Source organism: Hyperolius riggenbachi, chromosome 6 (assembly GCF_040937935.1).
Source record: "Hyperolius riggenbachi isolate aHypRig1 chromosome 6, aHypRig1.pri, whole genome shotgun sequence".
NCBI lineage: Eukaryota > Metazoa > Chordata > Amphibia > Anura > Hyperoliidae > Hyperolius > Hyperolius riggenbachi.
In genome coordinates, this window is record NC_090651.1 from 356,279,558 (window position 1) to 356,300,405 (window position 20,848).

Sequence of the window (20,848 nt, forward strand, 5' to 3'; positions counted from 1 at the left end):
CATTTTTTTGTTTGACTTAAGTGTCCCTTTAACGAGGAACTTCACAGACTATAACCGATTAACCCTATCAGGTAACTATGGCCACACACACACATCAATTTTTCAAGCACTACTAATGTATAAAACTAAAAAGAAAAAAAAATGGTCAATCTGCAGTCAGCTAAGTTTCCAAAACGGTCAGTGATTGGATGCAGTGCTTCTCCGCAACTATAGCAACAGTAATATGTTTAGCGTACAGACTACCGGATTAATCAGCTACTCAGACCAACAACCCTTATAAGGGCCTGTTTCCACTACATGCAGATTGGATGCAGATTGGATGCAGAAAAACTGACTCCAATGAAAGCCTATGGGCCTGTTTCCACTTAACGCAATCTTTCTGATGACGATTTTCCCATAGGCATTCATTGGAGTCAGTTTTTCTGCATCCATTCTGCATCCAATCTGCGTGTAGTGGAAACAGGCCCTAAGTCATTAATGATCACCTAAACTGACTCACTCTGGGTCCCCTGTAACACCTGCACTATTTTTATAGACTGTCAGTGACCTCATACAAGGACAACTGAAGGGAGAGGTATATGGAGGCGGCTATATTTATTTTAAGCAATACCAGTTGCCTGGCTGTCCTGCTGATCCTCTGCCCCTAATTAGTCATAGCCCCTGAACAAGCATGCAGCAGATCAGGTGTTTCTGACATTATTGCCAGATCTGACAAGATTAGCTGCATGCTTGTTTCTGGTATTATTTAGACACTAATGCAGTCAGATCAGCAGGGCGGCCAGGCAACTGGTATTGCTTAAAAGGAAAGAAATATGGCAGCCTCCATATCCCTCTCACTTCAGTTGTCCTTTAAATACCGTAATGTTTGTTTTATAGAAGAACTGAAGACAGGGCTAGACTAATCCTAGGGGCCGGGTTACCAGGGCTTAGGAAACAAAACTTACTCCAGGGTTTTGAGTATTCCTCTCATTTAAGTTAATGGAGCGGCTCATAAAAATCCCCCGGCTGTGCCTTAGATTATCTGAGCTGCATACAATTTGTATGCAAACTAAATTATAAGCATCTCATATGGAGACCAAGAGAATTCTACAAAGTAGAACCAGCAATAGGTGAGCATGACCAGCAATTCAAACCGGACTCCGCCCATACCTCTGGGTGGAGTTCTCATTTAATGTGATATTTTACTCTTTAAAAAAAAAAAGTCCCCTCTGTTCAGATCGACACATCACAAGGAATTTTTCCTACATTTCACATTAGTTATGGTTCATCTGCAGAAGCAGACACATGCACAGTTCAGCCTTCCTGCTGGCACCACTGATATTGGCTGGATCAGTTTTCTGATTAGTGCTGTCCGTTGTGTGCAGCCAACTACACATGCAGGAAGGAGGGGGTTACTGGGCAGTCTGTACCTTCTAATGCTAGGTTTCTAAGCAAACCTGAAGTGAGTTGTGAAATAAAGTGAGGTACTCTGCTATGCAGAGAGAAAGGTCTGATCTCAGAGCCATTCCGATCCCCTCTCAGTGTCCTCGTTTCCCCGGGTGAAATCACTTGACTCACAGGCCGAATTTGTCCTCAGCTTTCCTAGGGCAGGCGGAGTGCTTCTGCACTTGCATAATACGGATTTGCCAATCTTCAGAAAGCGTTTCCCAGGAGTCCAGAAGGTGCTAATTTTTTTGGCATAGGACATCGGTGGAATGAGGAGCTGGAGAGAAGACTGGTAAAGCTTCTTGGGACCCCTCTTAGGCCAGTGTCTGAGTTACTTTACAGCTCACTCCAGTTTTGCTTTAGTTTGTTAGTTAGTTTTCAATATTAAAGTGAAATAAAACTGGCATAACATTCAATACAAATTTTGCTATTTTTAATTACCCACACAGTTATCATATTTGCTTTTGTGCACAAGTAATATTGCCAGTTTACAAATTACAAGTTCCCAAAGTACAGTTTATCTGCACTGAAAGCTGCCATTGCATAACTGCTGCATTTATACATTAAAATCTACCGAGTGATCACTTCTCAGCTCTTTCTGCTTCTCAGCTCAGTACAGCTCAGTTTCAGCACCTTGCTAATGTTTACAAAATGTATCTGACGAAGGAATGTAAACCAAAGATAATGTTATCACCTTTTCAGGTGCGGCCACAAGCTGCCCACTGAAGCAAGGAACGTTCCACTGAATAACAAAGTGCTGTGTAACAATTTGAATGCTGTTCTGCTACAATTTTTTTTTGTGGTAGATTTTATTTGTAAATCTTTTAGAGCATATCTTTTAAAGAGGTTATGCGGAGTTTCATAACACTTTATATCTAGTCCCAAATGAGTCAGCACCATCTCCGTAGAAAATAGCTCTTTTATTCCATATCAAAGATTAAAAAGAAAACAGCATGGTGTATAGCAAGACAGCGACAGCTCCGCTGTTTCGGGTCATCCACCCTTTATCAAGCTGTAAAAGCGTAACATCCATACTGAACAACGACATAGTTTAAATAGTAAACCTAATGTACCAGGTGATCAGCAGCCGACCAACCGGCACCCTGCGACTCCCAGCGGACCTGATGGGGAACCCCTTCAAGTAATATGCAAAAACTAGATCAAAGAGACCCACACCCCATGGGAGTCAACAATACGCAATTTGCATAAAGAACGCGGTGTATTACTCACCGCCAATGGTGCTACAGTGTGGCAAGCTCAACGGACGCCCAGGCTATCTCACTTCCGCATACCTTGCGTCATTCATGACGTATCCAGCCCACGTGATGTTAATCACGTGCGCTCCGTCCTCCAACAGTGGAGCGCGCGCCATCATCATAGTGGCCGCGCCTCCTCTATCCATCCGCAACGGAACGCGGCTGAATGAGCCAACAAGGCCCCTCCCTCCAAGCCACACTTCCGTTGCTAGGCTACAAGGCAACCAAGCAACCCGACGCTAGCAGCGTCAGATGCATAAACACCATACGTGCAGAGATGGACCGAGTGCCCCCATCACTTACCCACTCCGAGTCTTGGCACGTCAACCTTCTCAATTATTTCCCCCATTGGTGCATGCCATACACAGAATTGCATAACACTTTATATGACAGCATGGCTTGTGCAGCACTGATACATGTGGCAGCATTTGTTTATGTTTCAGAAAAGGTGGAATTTAACGTTAAGTGGCAGAGAAAGAACACGCCGCAATCACAGCGGAACGTGTGATCCGGACAATGTTTCGCTTCTTTTCTTAACCACAATGCTAAGTAGGTTCCTTTTACTAATCCGCGCAACAAAAACCAGCAACAAAACAAGTCGGAATGTCTCACGTCCTACAGGCAGCGAGATTGTTCACAATACACATTGTTCTGTGCGCCGTCACTCCCAGCTCTGCTCATACATGGCGATCAGCGACAGCAGCATTGTGTATAGAGAGACGGGTAACCCTGGCTACACCTGCCGGCCTTAGAGATATTCCATTGTGTACGACACATGGCGGCAGCACGTGAACCAGGCACGGAACGCCAGCTAACCATCCCCTCCTGCCTGACATTATCCTCCATCAAATAAAAGATAATTACTAAACTCCGCTCTAACGTTGTAAACTGTAATGTTGCGTGAGAAAAAAAGAAAAAACGGATGTGGGAGTCGCCATCCGCCTTCCCTTTTAAAAAAATGCTCGAGCTATGCCCAACTGACAGATTTATAAAGTAACAAAGATGGCAGGTTTTCACAGTCCACCTGCTACAGGTTCTCTTTCAAAGGGTACAGGTACAGGTAGCCCCCTGGTTAACGAACAAGATAAGGCCTTGTAGGTTCTTTCTTAACCTGAATCAGTTCTTAAATATGAACACTGAGGGCCTGTTTCCACTACACGCAGATTGGATGCAGAAAAACTGACTCCAATTAATGTCTGTGGGCTTGTTTCCACTAAACACGATTTTTCTGATGCAGATTTTCCCATAGACACTTATTGAAGTTAGTTTTTCTGCATCCAATCTGCTTGTAGTGGAGACAGGCCCTAGCCATCTCTGTGCCTACTGTGTCCCCTCTGCCTTCATTGTGTCCCTCTGTGCCACTTCTGCCCCTACTGTTTCACCTCTGCCCGGTTCCCTCAGGATCTCGATTTATACCAACCTGCCCTCTGTGCCTCCACTGTGTTCCTCTGTACCACCTCTGTCCCCCACTGTGTCACCTCTGTCCCTGTTCTGTGTCCCCCTCTGTGCCACCACCATCTCCCTCTGTACCACCTCTGTCCCCCACTGTGTCAACTCTGCCCCGGTTCCCTCAGGATCTCCATTTATGCCAACCTACCCTCTGTCCCCCACTGTGTCACCTCTGTCCCTGTTCCCTCAGTGTCCCGCTCTGTGCCACCACTGTCTCCCTATGTACCACCTCTGTCTGTTCCCTTAGTGTTCCCTTAGTGTTCCTCTCTGTGACTCCACTGTGTCCCTCTGTACCACCTCTGTCCCCCACTGTGTCACCTCTGTCTCTGTTCCCTCAGTGTTCCTCTCTGTGACTCCACTGTGTCCCTCTGTACCACCTCTGCCCCCTTTATTCAGAGCTGGATCACAGGTTTGCTTTAAAATGTGCACAATGTGTATGCAGAGCTTAAAATGCACTATATAGTATAGATATGTAATTTCAAAAACTTTTTTTTTAATTGATTTTCTCAAAAACTATAAGGTTTATTTGAAAAAAAAAAAGTTTGACTTGTTCCCATTTTTTTGCTGTTCATAAGCCAGGCGTTCATAAGTTGGGGACTATATGGATAAAAAAGTGCCCCAAATGGAAACTCACCTGACTAATAATAATAATAATAATAATAATGGCAGTATTTGTATAGCGCCTTTCTCCTGTCGGACTCAAAGCGCTTGTGAGGCAGCCACTAGAGCGCACTCAGTAGGCAGTAGCAGTGTTAAAGGGAAGGTTCAGGGACGCTACAAAAAAAAAAAAAAAAAAATCCACATCCACTTACCTGGGGCTTCCTCCAGCCCGTGGCAGGCAGGAGGTGCCCTTGGCGCCGCTCCGCAGGCTCCCGGTGGCCGACCCGACCTGGCCAGGCTGGCGGCCAGGTCGGGCCTCTTCTGCGCTCCATTGTGCGTTTCACGCCGGCGCGCTGACGTCATCTGACGTCCTCCGGGCTGTACTGCGCTTCTGAGTCTGCGCAGTACAACCCGGAGGACGTCCGATGACGTCAGCGCCAAGGCCATGCTGAGAATTCCCCATGAAGAGATGGACTATCCCAAAACCTGTCGGTAATGTCAGATTTCTACTACTTGCTGTAAGTGACAGCAACATAGGAGAAAGGTAGTTTATGGCTCATATTACTCTGGGAAAAATGTACTTATTTGTATGTGTTTACATTTCTTTTAAATTTTACACTTTTTTGCGAGAGTGGTCCTTTAAGGCTTAGGAGAAAGCAACACTAGTAGGATGAATGATCTCCTCCCCATGCTAAACGGCTCGCCAAAGTCAGTATAGGGATAAAAATAGAAAAAACAAAACAAACGACCAGCCTGGGGAGAGAGAGAATGAGCTGCCTGCATCTCAGACTTACGAGACAAAGATACCTTGTTTGGGATAAGCTGAATATTAACTTCTACACTGCCAGCACTGACAGATGGCAGCAGCATGGGGAGAGCCGGAGCTCGCCTCAAAGTACCGCGCATATCCGGAATCGCCACTACGGCAAGAAAAAAAAGGCATACAGTTTGGGTATACATTTTAAAAATGTACGCTAATCTGGGTGCGGGCGTAAGTAAAATTAAAAACACGGTTATTAGGGAGCATTTTTTTAGCGGTAGTAGAATATTGGTATATTCCACAACCTAATTGAGAAAGTGAAATATCAGCAATATTTGCTGTTATTTCCAGGGCTGTGGAGTCGGAGTCGAGGAGTCAGAGAAATTTTGGGTTTCCGGAGTTGGAGATTTCACAAACTTAGGAGTCGGAGACAGGAGTCGGATGATTTTGTACACAATCCACAGCCCTGGTAAGTAAGGAGTTGGAGTCTGAGTCATTTTGGGTACCCGGAGTCGGTGGTTTCATAAAATGAGTCGTCGGAAGATTTTTGTCCCGACTCCACAGCCCTGGTTACTTCACTATGACCTAACCTCTCCCTACTCTCACACAGAACCCTCATCCCCTGGGCAACTAATAACTCCCCCCCAGGAAACTAGTAACCCCCCCCAGGCAACTAATAACCCCCATGACAAAAGATGGTCAGCCGCTATTGGTAGCCATAGTTTACCATGGCGGGAGGACACAGCGTCCGCCATCTGGTGCGCGCCCATTTTTGGTTGCGCTACTATTAGCAGCTCTGACAGTTTGGTGTTGAGAAGATTTGCCTAGTAGACTAATCTTCCCTTCCCTAATTCCCTCCAATCAAATCCTAAGTCAAATCCTCACATAACTGACAAAACTAAAAGCTGGCTACACACCATACAATCTGCATTGTACAATTTTATCACATCTATGTACAACACGGAACTGCCTAAAGTGACTGTTTAAAGGACCTCTTTCGCAAAAATATTTACATTTAAATGATATGTAAACACATACAATTAAGAAGTATGTTTCTTCCAGAGTAAAATGAGCCATAAATTACTTTTCTCCTATGTTTCTGTCACTTACAGTAGGTAGTAGAAATCTGACAGAACCAACAGGTTTTGGACTAGCCCATTTCCTTATAGGGGGTTCGCAGGGATTTTTTTCATTTGCAGAATGCACTTAGTGAATGGCAGTTGCTCCATCCAACTACCAAAAAAAGTGTATGGTGAGCAGGGAGGCTGGCCAGCATCTTTGTATAAATCTTTTTCAGGGAGTGTTTGTATAAATCTTTTTCAGGGAGCGTCTTTATAAAGAATAAAGGCCATGCTGAGAATCCCCTATGGAGAGATGGACTAGCCCAAAACCTGTCGGTAATGTAAGATTTCTATTATGTACTGTAAATGCCAACAACAGAGAAATAATTTATGGCTCGTTTTACTCAGGAAGAAACATACTTCTTATTTGTGTGGGTTTTACATTTTAATATTTTCGCAACAGTGCCTCGTTAAAGAGAACCCGAGGTGGGTTTGAAGATTATTATCTGCATACAGAGGCTGGATCTGCCTATACAGCCCAGCCTCTGTTGCTATCCCAAACCCCACTAAGGTCCCCCTGCACTCTGCAATTCCTCATAAATCACAGCCACGCTGCTGACAAACAGCTTGTCAGAGCTGGCTGTGTTTATCTCTATAGTGTCAGTCTGCTGCTCTCCCTGCCTCCTGCAGAACTCCAGTCCCCGCCTGCATCCCTTCCCTCCCTGCTGATTGGAGGGAAGGGACGGGGGCAGGGACCGGAGCTATGCAGGAGGCGGGGGAGCAGCTGAGACTGACACTACAGATGTAAACACAGCCTCACAGCACGGCTGTGATTTATGAGGGATTGCAGAGTGCAGGGGGACCTTAGGGGAGTTTGGGATAGCAACAGAGGCTGGGCTGTATAGGCAGATCCAGCCTCTGTATGCAGATAACATTCTTTAAACACACCTCGGGTTCTCTTTAAGGCTGAACAATCAGGACTGTATAGTGTATGGGCAGCTTTACCATCCGCCACTCTTGTTTCTAATGCTGGGCATACACTTACAGACTGCAATCCGATGTGGCAAAATGGTTAATTGCTCTCCGAAAATGATTCAGAGAGGGATCGTTTCCAACCACACACTGTACATCGATCTTTGATAAACTTTAGCAGGGAATCTATTAAAAAATCAATCGAACTGCCCTGCCCCCAATCTAGATATTCTAGATATTCCATCTTGTCCAATCGATGCTTTTGATTTTTTTTTTTACAAAATCGATTGGTCGGACATTTTGGGAGGTAATCAATTCCAGGCAGATTAATCAAATCTGCTGAGAATTGAACAGGAAAATCAAGGAGTGTATGGGTATCTTATCTCTCAAATGACAACTTAAAGTGGATCCGAGATAAACTTTTTCTCATTGCATAATTTCTCATTGCATAATTGTATTCATTTCATATGGTTTATAGGGCATTCCTCAAGAAAAATACTTTTTTTGTTTTGTTTTAATACTCTAATTTACTTTAAACTAAACAAGCCTCGCCCACTGCTTTTCCAGAGTGCCTTGGCACTGTAGCAAGGGCTTATGGGAGCTCAGTCTGGGCAGGAGGAGGAGAGGGTCACTAGCCAGAGATTTCAGAGGAAGAGGGGACTGAATTTACACACAGGCAAGCTGATAGCATCTCTAGCCCTCAGCCTGTGACAATGTGACAAACAGAACATGGCTGCCCTCATTGTATCACAGGAAGAAATAATCATAAACTGTTGACGCTGTTTGCCGTTTTTCATCTCGGATCTGCTTTAAGGCTAAATCTGTAAACAAAAACATTCTGTGCATTAAAGCTGACCTTTACTCAGAACTTCATCTCAGCTCTAAATGATAAGCAACAGCATAATAACAATTAAAGAAAAACATTTCCTTGTTATAGCGGATACAAACCTGCAATAAATCTGTAGTGTGTCTACTTCCTGTTTCCATGGAAGCAGACGTAAGGTTAAAATCCTGTACTTTCAAATTAACTGCTGTGCGAGGCTGCCAGCTGGCGCAGCTGAGAGATCAAATTACACTTGTGATTAGTCACAGATGAGGGGGATTAGACAGACTAAACTCTCTAAATACATACAGGGTGCATTTCTCTAGGCTTTCAATCTATCCTGTGCAAAAGCTCAAGTCCACAGAACCTTGTACAAAAATGAATGCCTATTCCCATGCCAAGACTACCAGGGGAATCAAATGACTATCCGTATGTATTTGGGATGTTGGGGAAGCCCGAGTATCAGGAGGAAACCCACGCAGACACAGGGAGAACATACAGACTCCATGCAGACAGTGTGCCGGCCCGGACTGATGCCGGGGGGCCCCGGTGCTGCAAGGCAGGAGTGCTCCATGATGCAAAAATAGCATATTGACTGAAGTTCCGCCTTAAAATTCCATCTAACCCATTCACAAGAAGACAAAGGCTCTTCCAGCTGCTGCACTCGGGTTACAGAACGCAGACTGCAGACGTTATTCATGCTTGTGTGTTCCTGGCCAGAGATCCTAATATGGCATCAATTCCTCACTGATCTGTGAATGTTCCCAAACCAGGAGCAGCTAATAGCATTAACCCTGCAATCCTTCCCTTCCGCCCGCACAATCCAGGCCAGGCTGATTCATGGTGCATTATCCTGTGCCGATTACCCCAGCTCCTACCAGCCAGGGAGAATTCATCTATGTCAGTTACAGGGGTATTGTCATCAAAACAAATTGGGTTTCCTCTAAAGCATTAAAGGGAACCAGAGACAAATCACCCCCATGTATTTTACCATATAGATCAGTGGGGACATTAGAGAAAACACCTACCCTGCTCTCTGTTTCATTATTTACTGTTCAGATTGCTTCTTATCAGCCCAGATAAAATCCCCGCCTGAACATTCAGTCTGGCTTTGTTCAGGAATCTTTATAGCCGAGTCTGTCTTATGTGCTGTCTTTTCAAGTCCAAGCCTGCCCCCTACTGGCTCTGCTCAGGAATCATTATAGCTGAGTCATTATAGCAAAGCCAGACTGAATGCTCAGTCGGGGATTTTATCTGGGCTGATGAAAAGCAATCTGAACAGTAAAGACTGAAACAGAGAGAGCAGGGTAGGTGTTTTCTCTAATGTTCCCACTGATATATATATGGTAAAATACATGAGGATGCTTCACCTCTGGTTCACTTTAAACACACAATAAAAATTAATATAAAACACTAGAAGACTGCTCTGTTGTCTTTTGATTGCATATTTGCATCTCACTGAAGCTGACTAATATTACCAGCTGCAGGACAAATTAGTGAGCAAATAAAGGAGATAAAATGATCTGCCCCCTCCCTGGATATAGCAGAAAGTTTCTGGTGTATGCACTTCCAGCTCAATCTGATAATTCTGCAAGCAAAGGGCAGGCTTATCAATTAGCAGCTAAAAGAAGTGTAAAGCAAGAGTTTCAAGTCTTGGAAACCTGTCAGATGTTTTTAGCTGTTCATTGGATGCGATTTTTAATGTTTTAGACTACAGTTGCAATTTGTTGACAATACCACTTGGGGAAAAGAAATTGAGTCTATTGCAGATCCCCAATTCTAAACAGATGTAAAAAATAAAAAAAAAACACCTCAGTCTAAATGTAACTTTAGGTCCACTATATACGCAGTCGTATAGGAAGAGACAGTTAAAGTTACTTTAAAGAAAACCTGAAATGAAAAAAACTGATGAAAGACAATTGTTGTGATAGTCCTAATCCTTTCACAGGATCTCAGGGTCTTATTTAGTATTTAAAAGTTGAAAATCTAGCTGTACAACAGGCACCGCCCTCCCATAGAGTCACATCTGATCGTGGCTGTAGCCATGTTCTCTGCCGCCAGGTAACGCCCCGTGTCAAGCGCTGACGGGCATGGTCAGAGCAGGATCCTCCACAAGGCCAACCTAGGCAATCACCTAGGGCCTGGAGAGAGTTTAGGGGCCTGGTGGACACTAGCCCTCACTAAATCTTACTAAAAAAGCCAGATAACCATCAGCTGTTGGCAAAAACTGCCATCTTGCCTGGTGTCCCATTTAATTTCATCCTTTTCTAAATGTGGGGTTACAAACACTGTCCCCCTGGGGTGTCCTGCATGACACGGCAAGCACACGTCTATTCTTTACAGCTGCGGATCTCCCAGCTCCTGGGAGATCACGGCAAGTCTGGCCTTCTGCCTCATGTATGGATGTCGAGTTTGTTCTACTTTCAAAGTCAAAAAGGACAACCCCCCCCCCCCCCCAATCATATCAGGGGAGCTGATTCAGCTTCTCTCGGCCCTCCCAGTGACCCCGTATCCTCATCAGTCAGCTTACATACTCAGTTTTCTGCCTCTCATCAGGACGCGGCGGCCGTGGAAGTCATGCAAGTACCGCACGCAATGTGTTAGTATCACACTCACCGCACTAATCGGTTATGTCACAGCCCAGTGGGAGAGAGAACTCTGCCCAACACACAAGTCACTGCGCCAAACATAATGCCAACTCTGCTAAAAGGGACAGTAAATCGAAATGCCAAACAGGTCACTTATATAAAAGAGCTAGTGATACCAGTCACAAATCTCCGTGATACAAAAAGTGAAGCCCTGTGTCAGGCAGAGATTTAGAACATTCTAAATTAACCATTTCAGCCCGCAGGGATTTTTCACCTTTTGCATCAGAGCAATTTTCACCTCCCATTCATTCGCTAATAACTTTATCACTACTTATCACAATTTATTGATCTACATCTTGTTTTTTCCGCCACTAATTAGGCTTTCTTTGGGTGGTACATTTTGCTAAGAATTTTTTTTTTTATAAATGCATTTTAACAGGATTAATAAGAAAAAAATGGAAAAAATCATTATTTCTCAGTTTTCAGCCATTATAGCTTTAAAATAATCCACGCTACCATAATTAAAACGTATGTATTTTATTTGCCCGTTTGACTCAGTAACGACAACATTTACATTTTGTCCCTATCACAATGTATGGCGCCAATATTTTATTTGGAAATAAAGGTGCATTTTTTCCGTTTTGCGTCCATCACTATTTACAAGCTTATAATTTAAAAAACGTTCGTAGTATACCCCCTTCAAATGCATATTTAAAAAGTTCAGACCCTTAGGTAACTATTTGTGTCTTTTTTTTTATTATTGTAATTTTTTTTTTGCATGAAAAATTTTATTTGGGTAATATTTTTGTGTGGGAAAAAAAACAGGTTTTTAATGTTATTATATGTGTAAATTGTAATGTAAAAAATATGTAGATGTAGTTTTACTATTTCGCCACAAGATGGCCACCTTGAGTTTTTTTTTCCCCTCCTTGTGCGGAAGCACAAGGGGGATGCGGAAATTTTTACGTGCAGAAAGACTGAAGCCTCTTGTAAGAGCACTTAGTTTTTTCTGCTGGGGACACGGATCGGTGATCGGGAACCATGTTCCCATTCACTAATCCCAGGGCTACCGGGGGACACCGCAGGAGCGCGCCAAAGCACGGCACCACAGCAGAGCAGCCGCCCGGACGTGAGCTTCACGTCCGGGTGGCAGAAATGGTTAAAGGGAACCAGAGATGAACGTTTCACACAAAATAAACATATCAGTTGATAGCTTGTAAAGAATAAATGCTCTACCTGATAATTTTGCCGCTCTGGTGTGCCTTTTTTAGTGTTTTTTATCCATTATTGCTCCAGGAAAAATCAAATATGGCCGCCGGCTCATATCACTTCTGCTTCCAGGTTATGAGGTGTTCTGGATGTGCTGTCTAGGCTATATGAGACTAGGCTGCTATCTAGGCTAAATGCAGCCTTTCATCTATGTGCTTTCATATTGGTATGATCTGCCTGTAGGAAGTGTCACTGATAATAACTGCATTTTCATTCCTATGAGAATTTAGTGCACACAGAGCACACAGGGATCATATTACAGCCACAGAGCTTCTCTCTCAGGAGCAGCCCCCTCCCATGTCATCACAGCTCTCAGTATGCAAAGCAGAAGATCTAAGCCAGGAGGGGGAAGGCTTGGGCTTGAAAGGACTTCACAGAAGAGTGACTCAGCTATAATGATTCCAGGTCAAACCTCGACTGAATTGTCGGTGGATTCTTATCACAGTTGCTAATAGACTAATTAAGCAGATAACAATGAAACTAAAAGCAGGGTAGGTGTTTACTGTCATGTTCCCACTGATAAATGTAATAAAATACATGAGGGTGCTTCATCTCTGGTTCTCTTTAAACAAGGAAAAAAAAAAAGTCTGAATTAATTCATTCACCCGCAAGGACGGACAGCTGCCTGCTCAAGCCCAGCCATCCTGAAAGCGGCTGTGCCCAAAGTGGGCTTTAACCCTTTAGCAGCCGAATGATGTAAAACTTTATTTGGCTACAGGGCCGAATTGGCGGCAGGGAGCTTTTAGAGCTTTTGATCATCTTTTTATTGAAAGATCCGGACATACGTTATCGGTTCCAATCCCATGATATGATCGGGATCCAGGAGACCATGTCAGCGTTACGCCACCTGGTGGTGGAAGAGGGGTGATGAAGAGTCTCTTGCATTTCTTCCATCACCCCTGTTCCACCACTGGGTGGCGTAACGCTGACATGGTCTCCTGGATCCCAATCACATGTCATATCATGTGATCGGGACCCAGAAGACCTGTTGGAAGTTCAGAGCCGCCGGTGGAGTAAGTGAAGAAGCCGTCTGGAACAGGTAACTATAACTACTCCCTGCCACCCGCACTAGGCAGCCAAACGAGATATGCCGACAGAGGCTTAGAATGCACCAGCAGCTTGAAGCTGCTAATGGGTTTAGCACATGAAGAAAAAAAGCACAAGGCCTTAAAGATATTTTACACTCATGTAAAAATCAAACACTAAGGCAGGGGTCACACACGTCTGCTTTTCTGCGCGTTTTCTGCACAGAGAACTCATTTCAACTGAGAACATGGCCATGTCAGAAACTATCTGACCCAAGGAATGCCTTACATACTATATGAGAAGGAACAGAGGGGCCAAAAGAATAAAAGGTTATAAATCTTTTAAAATGAAGGAGTGGCAGTGGTGGACTTACTGACTCCCATGGACATGAAAGACAAACGTGTTTTACGTTCAACAATCGAAAAAAATGTATTGATACACTTCTTGATTTGTAACACGTTTCGCAGGTGTGACCCCGCTTCATCAGACAGTCAGGTGGGAGTATATAAGAAATAGCAATCCGGGTCTGTGCCAAGCGCCTCTGTGCCTTACATACAATATCTGTGAAGACCACTCATTGCTCTGTTATATAAGCAGACTCACATTTACATTCTACCGGCCTACGAACAGCAGCCCCTTGATGTGTCGGCCAATGGAAAAGCAGGGTTGAGTGCCCGCTACATGACTGGCTGAGGGAAGGCTGGCATCGCGTATCAGTGCCCGCTGGTTTCACAAGGATGAAGCGGTGTGGGTTACACATTCCGCAGTGACCATGTCAGGTAAAAGCCACCCGTTCTACGGGGCTACTTACATCACTCATCAGACCCTTGAAGACCACCAGCTCAGATTTCAGTCTCTCGATTTTCTCGTTGAGCTCATCGTGGACGTTGTAAGCTTCCTGAGCCTCCTGGCAGTGACAGAAAATAAGTCAGAAACCAAGTGTATAAACTGTAGGGACTTCACGCCTCCAACACCGGCTCAACTCCACCTATCTTACCTCCTGAAGGTTTTCCACCATGGACTCCAAATTCATCCTCTTGGCGAGCTCCTCTTCCCATCTGCAAAAGACAAAAAAGGGCCCATTAATCTTTTTTTCTTTTAATCGACATAAACATAGCTAAACAACGGTGAAGAATGGGCAATAGGAAAACGTCTACTGTGGAGAAGAAAAAGATACAGCTAAACAACGGTGAAGAATGGCCGATAGGAAAAGGTCTACTGTGGAGAAGAAAAAGATACAGCTAAAGAACAGTGAGAACGCTAGATGGGGAAAGGTCTACTGAGGAGAAGAAAAAGATACAGTTGAAGAACAGTGAGCATGGTGGATGGGGAAGGGTCTATTGTGGAGAAGACACTTTTTTTTTTGGGGGGGGGGGGGGGATTGTAGCCTCCTAGCTCTTATCTTTTAGAAAACTTAACAGTAACATAATAAATGAAACCACAATCCTTGCATTTTGAATGATGATTACGTTAATTACAGTAGATCGTTTCATTCTGTAGTGACATCAGCAATCAGATTTTAATGTTATTAAGGTGAATCCTTGCCCAGGTTACTGGCCCAACCACCACTGCTCAGTCAATCCTTAGCTACCAATACTGGGACACTTGTCAAAGAGCAATCAACAGCCAGAGCTAGGAATCATGGGAAGTGTAGTTTGTGCAGGACGCAGCATTCACTTTCTCCTAATGGTTCTGCTGTCATCTGAATATTCAGACCTAAAAGGTATCTTAAATTATTTAGAAAAGAAAAGTAAAGCCTGTAAAGTGAACCTTCTCAGTGAAGATATTGGCAAGGAACCTCAGCATAGCACCAGATTCCCACACTCTGCATCTTGAAGAAGAGGGTGTGATCCACGAAATGCATTGTCTTTGTGCAATAAAAGTTTTGGCTAATAACTGGTTGTCACATGTTTCTGAAGGTGAGCCGACACACACTCCCTTTTAAGTAATTTTTAATTATTTTATACCAGTCACGAGGTGCCTCAGTTCTCCATCCAGGTGTCCATGAAAACTGTGCGCTGCTTTAGAACAGCCTGTATGCGAGGCAACAGCGATCATGTGGGACGATCAATAATAAGAAGGCTACTAGGGTTTTACCTGAATGTATCCTACTATATTTTTATTTAAAGGGAACCTAAACTGAGAAGGATATGGATTTTTCCTTTTAAAATAATACTAGTTGCCTGGCTGTCCTGCTGATGCTGTGTCTCTAATACTTTCAGCCACAGCCCCTGAACAAGCATGCGGATCAGGTGCTCTGACTTAAGTCAGACTGGATTAGTTCATGCTTGTTTCAGGTGTGTGACTCAGCCACTACTGCAGCCAAAGAGATCAACAGGACTGCCAGGCAACTGGTATTGTTTATAAGGAAACATCCATATTCCTCTCAGTTTAGGTTCCCTTTAAGGAGAACACCATCAATTGGCTCGATTCACAAAAGTGTGATAAGTGCTAACAGCAGTTATCACGCGAGTTGCCGCACGCAAAGGTTAGCACGTGAACAGCGTTACTTCGCGTGATAAGTGAAGGTTTGCGCGGATTCAAGTGTGCTTTTCACGTAAAAAGTGCACATGATCGCGCGCAAACCTTTGCTTATCACGCAAAGTAACGCTGTTCACGTGCTAACCTTTGCGTGCGGCAGCTCGCGTGATAACTGCTGTGATAGCACTTATCACACTTTAGTGACTCAAGCCCCAAGTGTGAACTAGCCCATTGATTAACATGAGTTCTCAGTTTTTCTGTGCAGAAGTGTGTTCCCTGCCTCCATCAAACAGAAAAATCTATGGCATTTCTTCTCTGGTTGGAAAAGAAGCAAAACAAAAAAACTGAATTGTGGATGGCCGCCTTTGCGTCGGATCTCCCGCAGTAGATAGCGGCGAATCTCGTCTCTCGGGAGTCTCGTCAGTCGTCACCCTCAGATTATTCTCTGTTCACGTTTACTCTCACGATTTACAGTCCTTCCATCTGTTTACGGCGCGCAGAGATCCTCGCCGGTTCACACGCAAGTGAAGGAATGCGAGGAATTGAGAAATTATACCCCGCCTGTCAATCATCCCGACAACATCAGAGGAAGTCCTTCTGCTCAATAACTGCTGACATGTCTGTCGCTGGACAGCCTGTCATTCCTCTGCAGACGCCGCAGGAGCGCCGCATTCGCCAGTAATCGCTCCTCCGATGTGCACCGCGGTCACACTCAGCAGTTTAGGAAGGGATTCTTATTACAATACATGAAGTAGAACATTTTTAAACTACACATGCACAAAACAAAAGAAAAAACAAACTGCTGCACCAATGAACAGATTCCCATCACCTCTCTAGCATGTGTGCAATCTAACCTGCTCTTCTCATACCTTCCTCCTCAGCAGCTCTAACCTCTACACAAATATCAACCCTTTACAATGCTACTATGTTCCACATTATTACTATTGAGTATTTACAGGTAGTCCCCGGTTAACGAACGAGTTAGGGACTTATAGGTTAGTTCTTAACCTGAATCTGTTCTTAAGTCGGAACAATGTGCCATCTCTGTGCCCTGTACCTCCTCTGTGCCCCCCTGTACTTCCAGTGTCCCCCTGTGTCACCTCTGCCGTCTATGCCTGCTTATACAAGTTTAAAAGCCATTTTTTCTTTGATTTTTTTTAAATCTATTTTCTCAAAACTACAAGTCCAATTTGGAAAAAATATTTTGGGCTTGTTCCCATGGAAACACTGAATCCATGCCGTTCGTATCAGCGGGGCAATCGTAAGTCGGGGACTACCTGTATATAGCACTGACATCTTCTGCAGCATTTTGCAGAGTACATAGTTATGTCACTGCCTGTCCTCAGAGGAGCTCACAATGTAATCCTACCATAGTCATAGTCTAATGTCCTACCATATTTGTCAGGAACCGGCCTGCGGCACGCCTGCGTATACGGTTCCCGACTGCGGGTTTGACCAGATCAAGCGGGGAGCAGCCTTATTTAAGCTCCAAACAAGGCTGTGACACCCCCCCCCCCCCCCGAACACTTCTCACTGCCACCACTAGCGATTTGCTAGACACTTCCACTCTGCTGTCGAGTCCTCAGCACGTAATCCACGTTTTCGTATTCGGGTCAGCTTTGCGCTTAGGCCGAATACGGGAACGCCACGCACCCACACACACACACAGTTGCAATCTTACACTGTAGTGAAGCAAAACCACTAACAGTCGTTCCGAACTATACTGTTAGCCACCCTGCTGTCGCTCCTCGCACTGGCGTTTTCGTACGTTGGGTCAGCTGAGCGCTTTAGGCCAACGTATGACAAACGCCCCCACACACAATGCAATTACAATTTCATATGGTAGTGTTGCTCAAGCATACAATTAGGCATGGACTATACACAGTTGCACTTCAATCTCTTCTAGGCTATGAGTGTTAGTTTAGCACAGCAGAAGTCAAGCTTATTAAATAATAATTTAATATTCCAGGGAAAAAAGTGGAACAATGCAGAACAGTATATATACAAAAGATTACAAAAACAAAGTAAAAAGTTACAAAGATAAAAATACAAAAATACACACAAAGCGATTTTGCTTACCAAAATAAATGGGGAAATAAACGTACCAGCATATCGATCTGGCGTTGTTGCGGGAGTACGCACTTCTGGTCAGGAACCAGGTTAGTTCTAGCCGTGTGGACTACCTCCAAGAACTACAAGTTGTGGCTATCCTAGCTGCGGTTTTATACTGTGAGATACGCCTGGAGGCTGCAACTTCCTTGGGGAGGATAGGAACTAGTTTTTAATTAAATCTCAGACATATTTCATTTCCAGGTAAAAAAGTCTATACATCAAAAGATTGTGAAGTGAGGCTTTCCACTCCAGGTGAAAACTTGATTAAGGCTTCCTCCCATTATTTCCTAGCATCAAAGCTTTCCTGTCTCAGCCCTTAAAGGGACTCCGAGCAGTGCAAAAACTATGGAAAGATGAATATCATTTTAAAGCTCTCTTTCCCCTCTTTCCAATGATATATAAATCACCGCCCTACGCCTTTTAGTTTTCGCTATTTTCGCAATTGAAATTGCCGCGGGTGCGATTTCGATCGCGAATATAGAGAAAACTAAAAGGCGTAGGGCGACGATTTAGGGGTCGTCAGAAAGAGGAGAAAGAGAGCTTTAAAATGATATCCATCTTTCCATAGTTACATTGTATTACACAGGGCGACTTTTTCCTAAAGTCAGCAGCTCCATTCAGCAGAAAAAGTCGCCCTGTGTAATACAATGTAACTATGGAAAGATGGAGATCATTTTAAAGCTCTCTTTCTCCTCTTTCTGACGACCCCTAAATCGTCGCCCTACGCCTTTTAGTTTTCTCAATATTCGCGATCGAAATCGCAGCCGAAAACTAAAAGGCGTAGGGCGATGATTTATATATCATTGGAAAGAGGAGAAAGAGAGCTTTAAAATGATATGCATCTTTCCATAGTTTTCTGCACTGCTCGGAGTCCCTTTAAAGTCTGCAGAGATTTCCAACCCCCTTCCAATAGATGTAATTTACAGGGTATCGTTTGCACCTACACCAATAATTTAATTTCCACAGGTAAAAAATGGTATCAAAAGGACTTCACCCCTTCACCCATTTCCAGTAGGCTGTCATGTACATTTCAAACATTCCTGTGTTAGTCTCCAGACTGGGGTAGTCTTGCTGTGTGTATTGAGACAATGGGCCGTCTCCTGAGTTCAAAAAGCCAGGCAGATAATCCCATTAGCAGGGAACCACTCTCAGAGGAACTGCATACAGAAACTCAAAGTACTTTATATGGTCAAGACAATCACCCATTTCCTGGCCCCAAGCAACTCAAGGCAACAGCTCCCTTCTAGCAGACCTACACGGAACACAGGCAGAAAAATGAAAGAATATGTTCCGTTATTATCCTTAACATCATCAGCACCCCAATATATCACCACAATATTATTATTATGTATTTATATAGCACTGACATCTTCTGCAGCACTTTACAGAATACATAGTCATGTCACTGACTGTCCTCAGAGGAGCTCACAATCTAATCCTACCATATTCATAGTCTAATGTCCTACCTTATTATTATTATTATTATTATGTATTTATATAGCACTGACATCTTCTGCAGCACTGTACAGAGTACATAGTCATGTCACTGACTGCCCTCAGAGGAGCTCACAAGCTAATCCTACCATAGTCATAGTCTAATGTCCGACCATATTATTATTATGTATTTATAAATCACTGACCTCTTCTGCAGCACATTACAGAGTGCATAGTCATGTCACTGACTGTCCTCAGGGGAGCTCACAATCTAATTCCTAGCATAGCCATATGGCCATCGTAGTCTAGGGCCAATTTTTGGGAGAAGCAAATTAACTTATCTGTATGTTTTGAGGATGTGGGAGTAACCAGAGTGCCTGGAGAAAACCCACGTAGGCACGGGGAGAACATACATAATCCTTGCAGATAGTGCCCTGGATGAGATTCCACTATTGGCTTTCTCCTACAGCAGCTACCTCCCCCCCTTCCTGAAACTGAAAAAGTAAGGAAATAAACAAACAATGGATTGAAACCCGTTAAAGGGAGCGTGAAGTGAGAGGGATATGGAGGCTGCAATACTGATTTCCCTTTTACCAATGCACATTGCCTGGCTGTCCTGCTGATCCTCTGCCTCTAATACTTTTACCATAGAACAGGCATGCAGATCAGATGTTCTGATCTCAACACTGACAAGATTAGCTGCTTGTTTCAGGTGTGTGGGAAAGATCCTACTGCAGCCACACAGATCGGCAGGACTGCCAGGCAACTGGTATTGTTTAAAAGGAAATCCATATGGCAGCCTCCATCTACCTCTCACCTTGGGTTTTGGTGTGGCGGTCCTACCACGCTCGCCTCCCTCTTGTATATTCTTAAAGAGAAACTCCGACCAAGAATTGAACTTTATCCCCCAATCAGTAGCGGATACCCCCTTTTACATGAGAAATCTATTCCTTTTCACAAACTGTCCATCAGGGGGCGCTGTATGGCTGATATTGTGGTGAAACCCCTCCCACAAGAAACTGAGTACCTACTCCTGGCAGTTTCCTGTCTGTGAACCTTTCTGCATTGTGGGAAATAGCTGTTTACAGCTGTTTCCAACTGCCAAAAACCATGCAGCAGCTACATCACCTGCCAACAGTAAAAATGTCACCATGTAATAAATGTCAGAATGTAAATCAGGGATTTAAAAGATTTTACAATGGTCAAACACTGACTAAATGTATACATAATTATTGTAAAAATGAAGCACTTTTTTATTACATTATTTTCACTGGAGTTCCTCTTTAAGCTGCGGAATTATAACAATTCTCTCTAATTCTGCAACTCTACTGGCTCAGAGCTAAGTCTGTGATTATTTATAGAATTCTTGGCAGGAGCTGTGAAATCATTACATGAATAAGGCAGGGCACACATGCTGGCGTCGCAGGCAATCTATACATTTTCATCAATAACTTTTAGCCTGGAGCTGGAACGTCTCAAGTCACAGAACTGGTCAATGGAGGAGGGGCGGCGGACGCAGACGGTCGCCCGGTAACGTGATATGCGCAGTGTAAGAACTCTCCATAAGCCAGCTAAGCACAGTCAACGTAGCC

General features: G+C 44.0%; 1 protein-coding gene across 4 annotated transcripts in view; it reads right to left on the reverse strand.

Moving 5' to 3' along the window:
* IFFO2 (intermediate filament family orphan 2) overlaps positions 1-20,848 on the reverse strand; it is a 121,290-nt gene that overhangs the window by 24,730 nt on the left and 75,712 nt on the right. For all 4 annotated transcript variants that reach the window (XR_011022227.1, XR_011022229.1, XR_011022228.1 and 1 more), the window contains exons 2-3: positions 14,227-14,287; positions 14,041-14,136 (exon numbers count right to left, since the gene is read on the reverse strand). Coding sequence is in view for 1 of the 4 variants with exons in the window: in XM_068241716.1 (XP_068097817.1) it covers positions 14,041-14,136; positions 14,227-14,287 (157 nt within the window). In the remaining 3 variants the exon portion in view is untranslated. The remainder of the gene's footprint in view (positions 1-14,040; positions 14,137-14,226; positions 14,288-20,848) is intronic.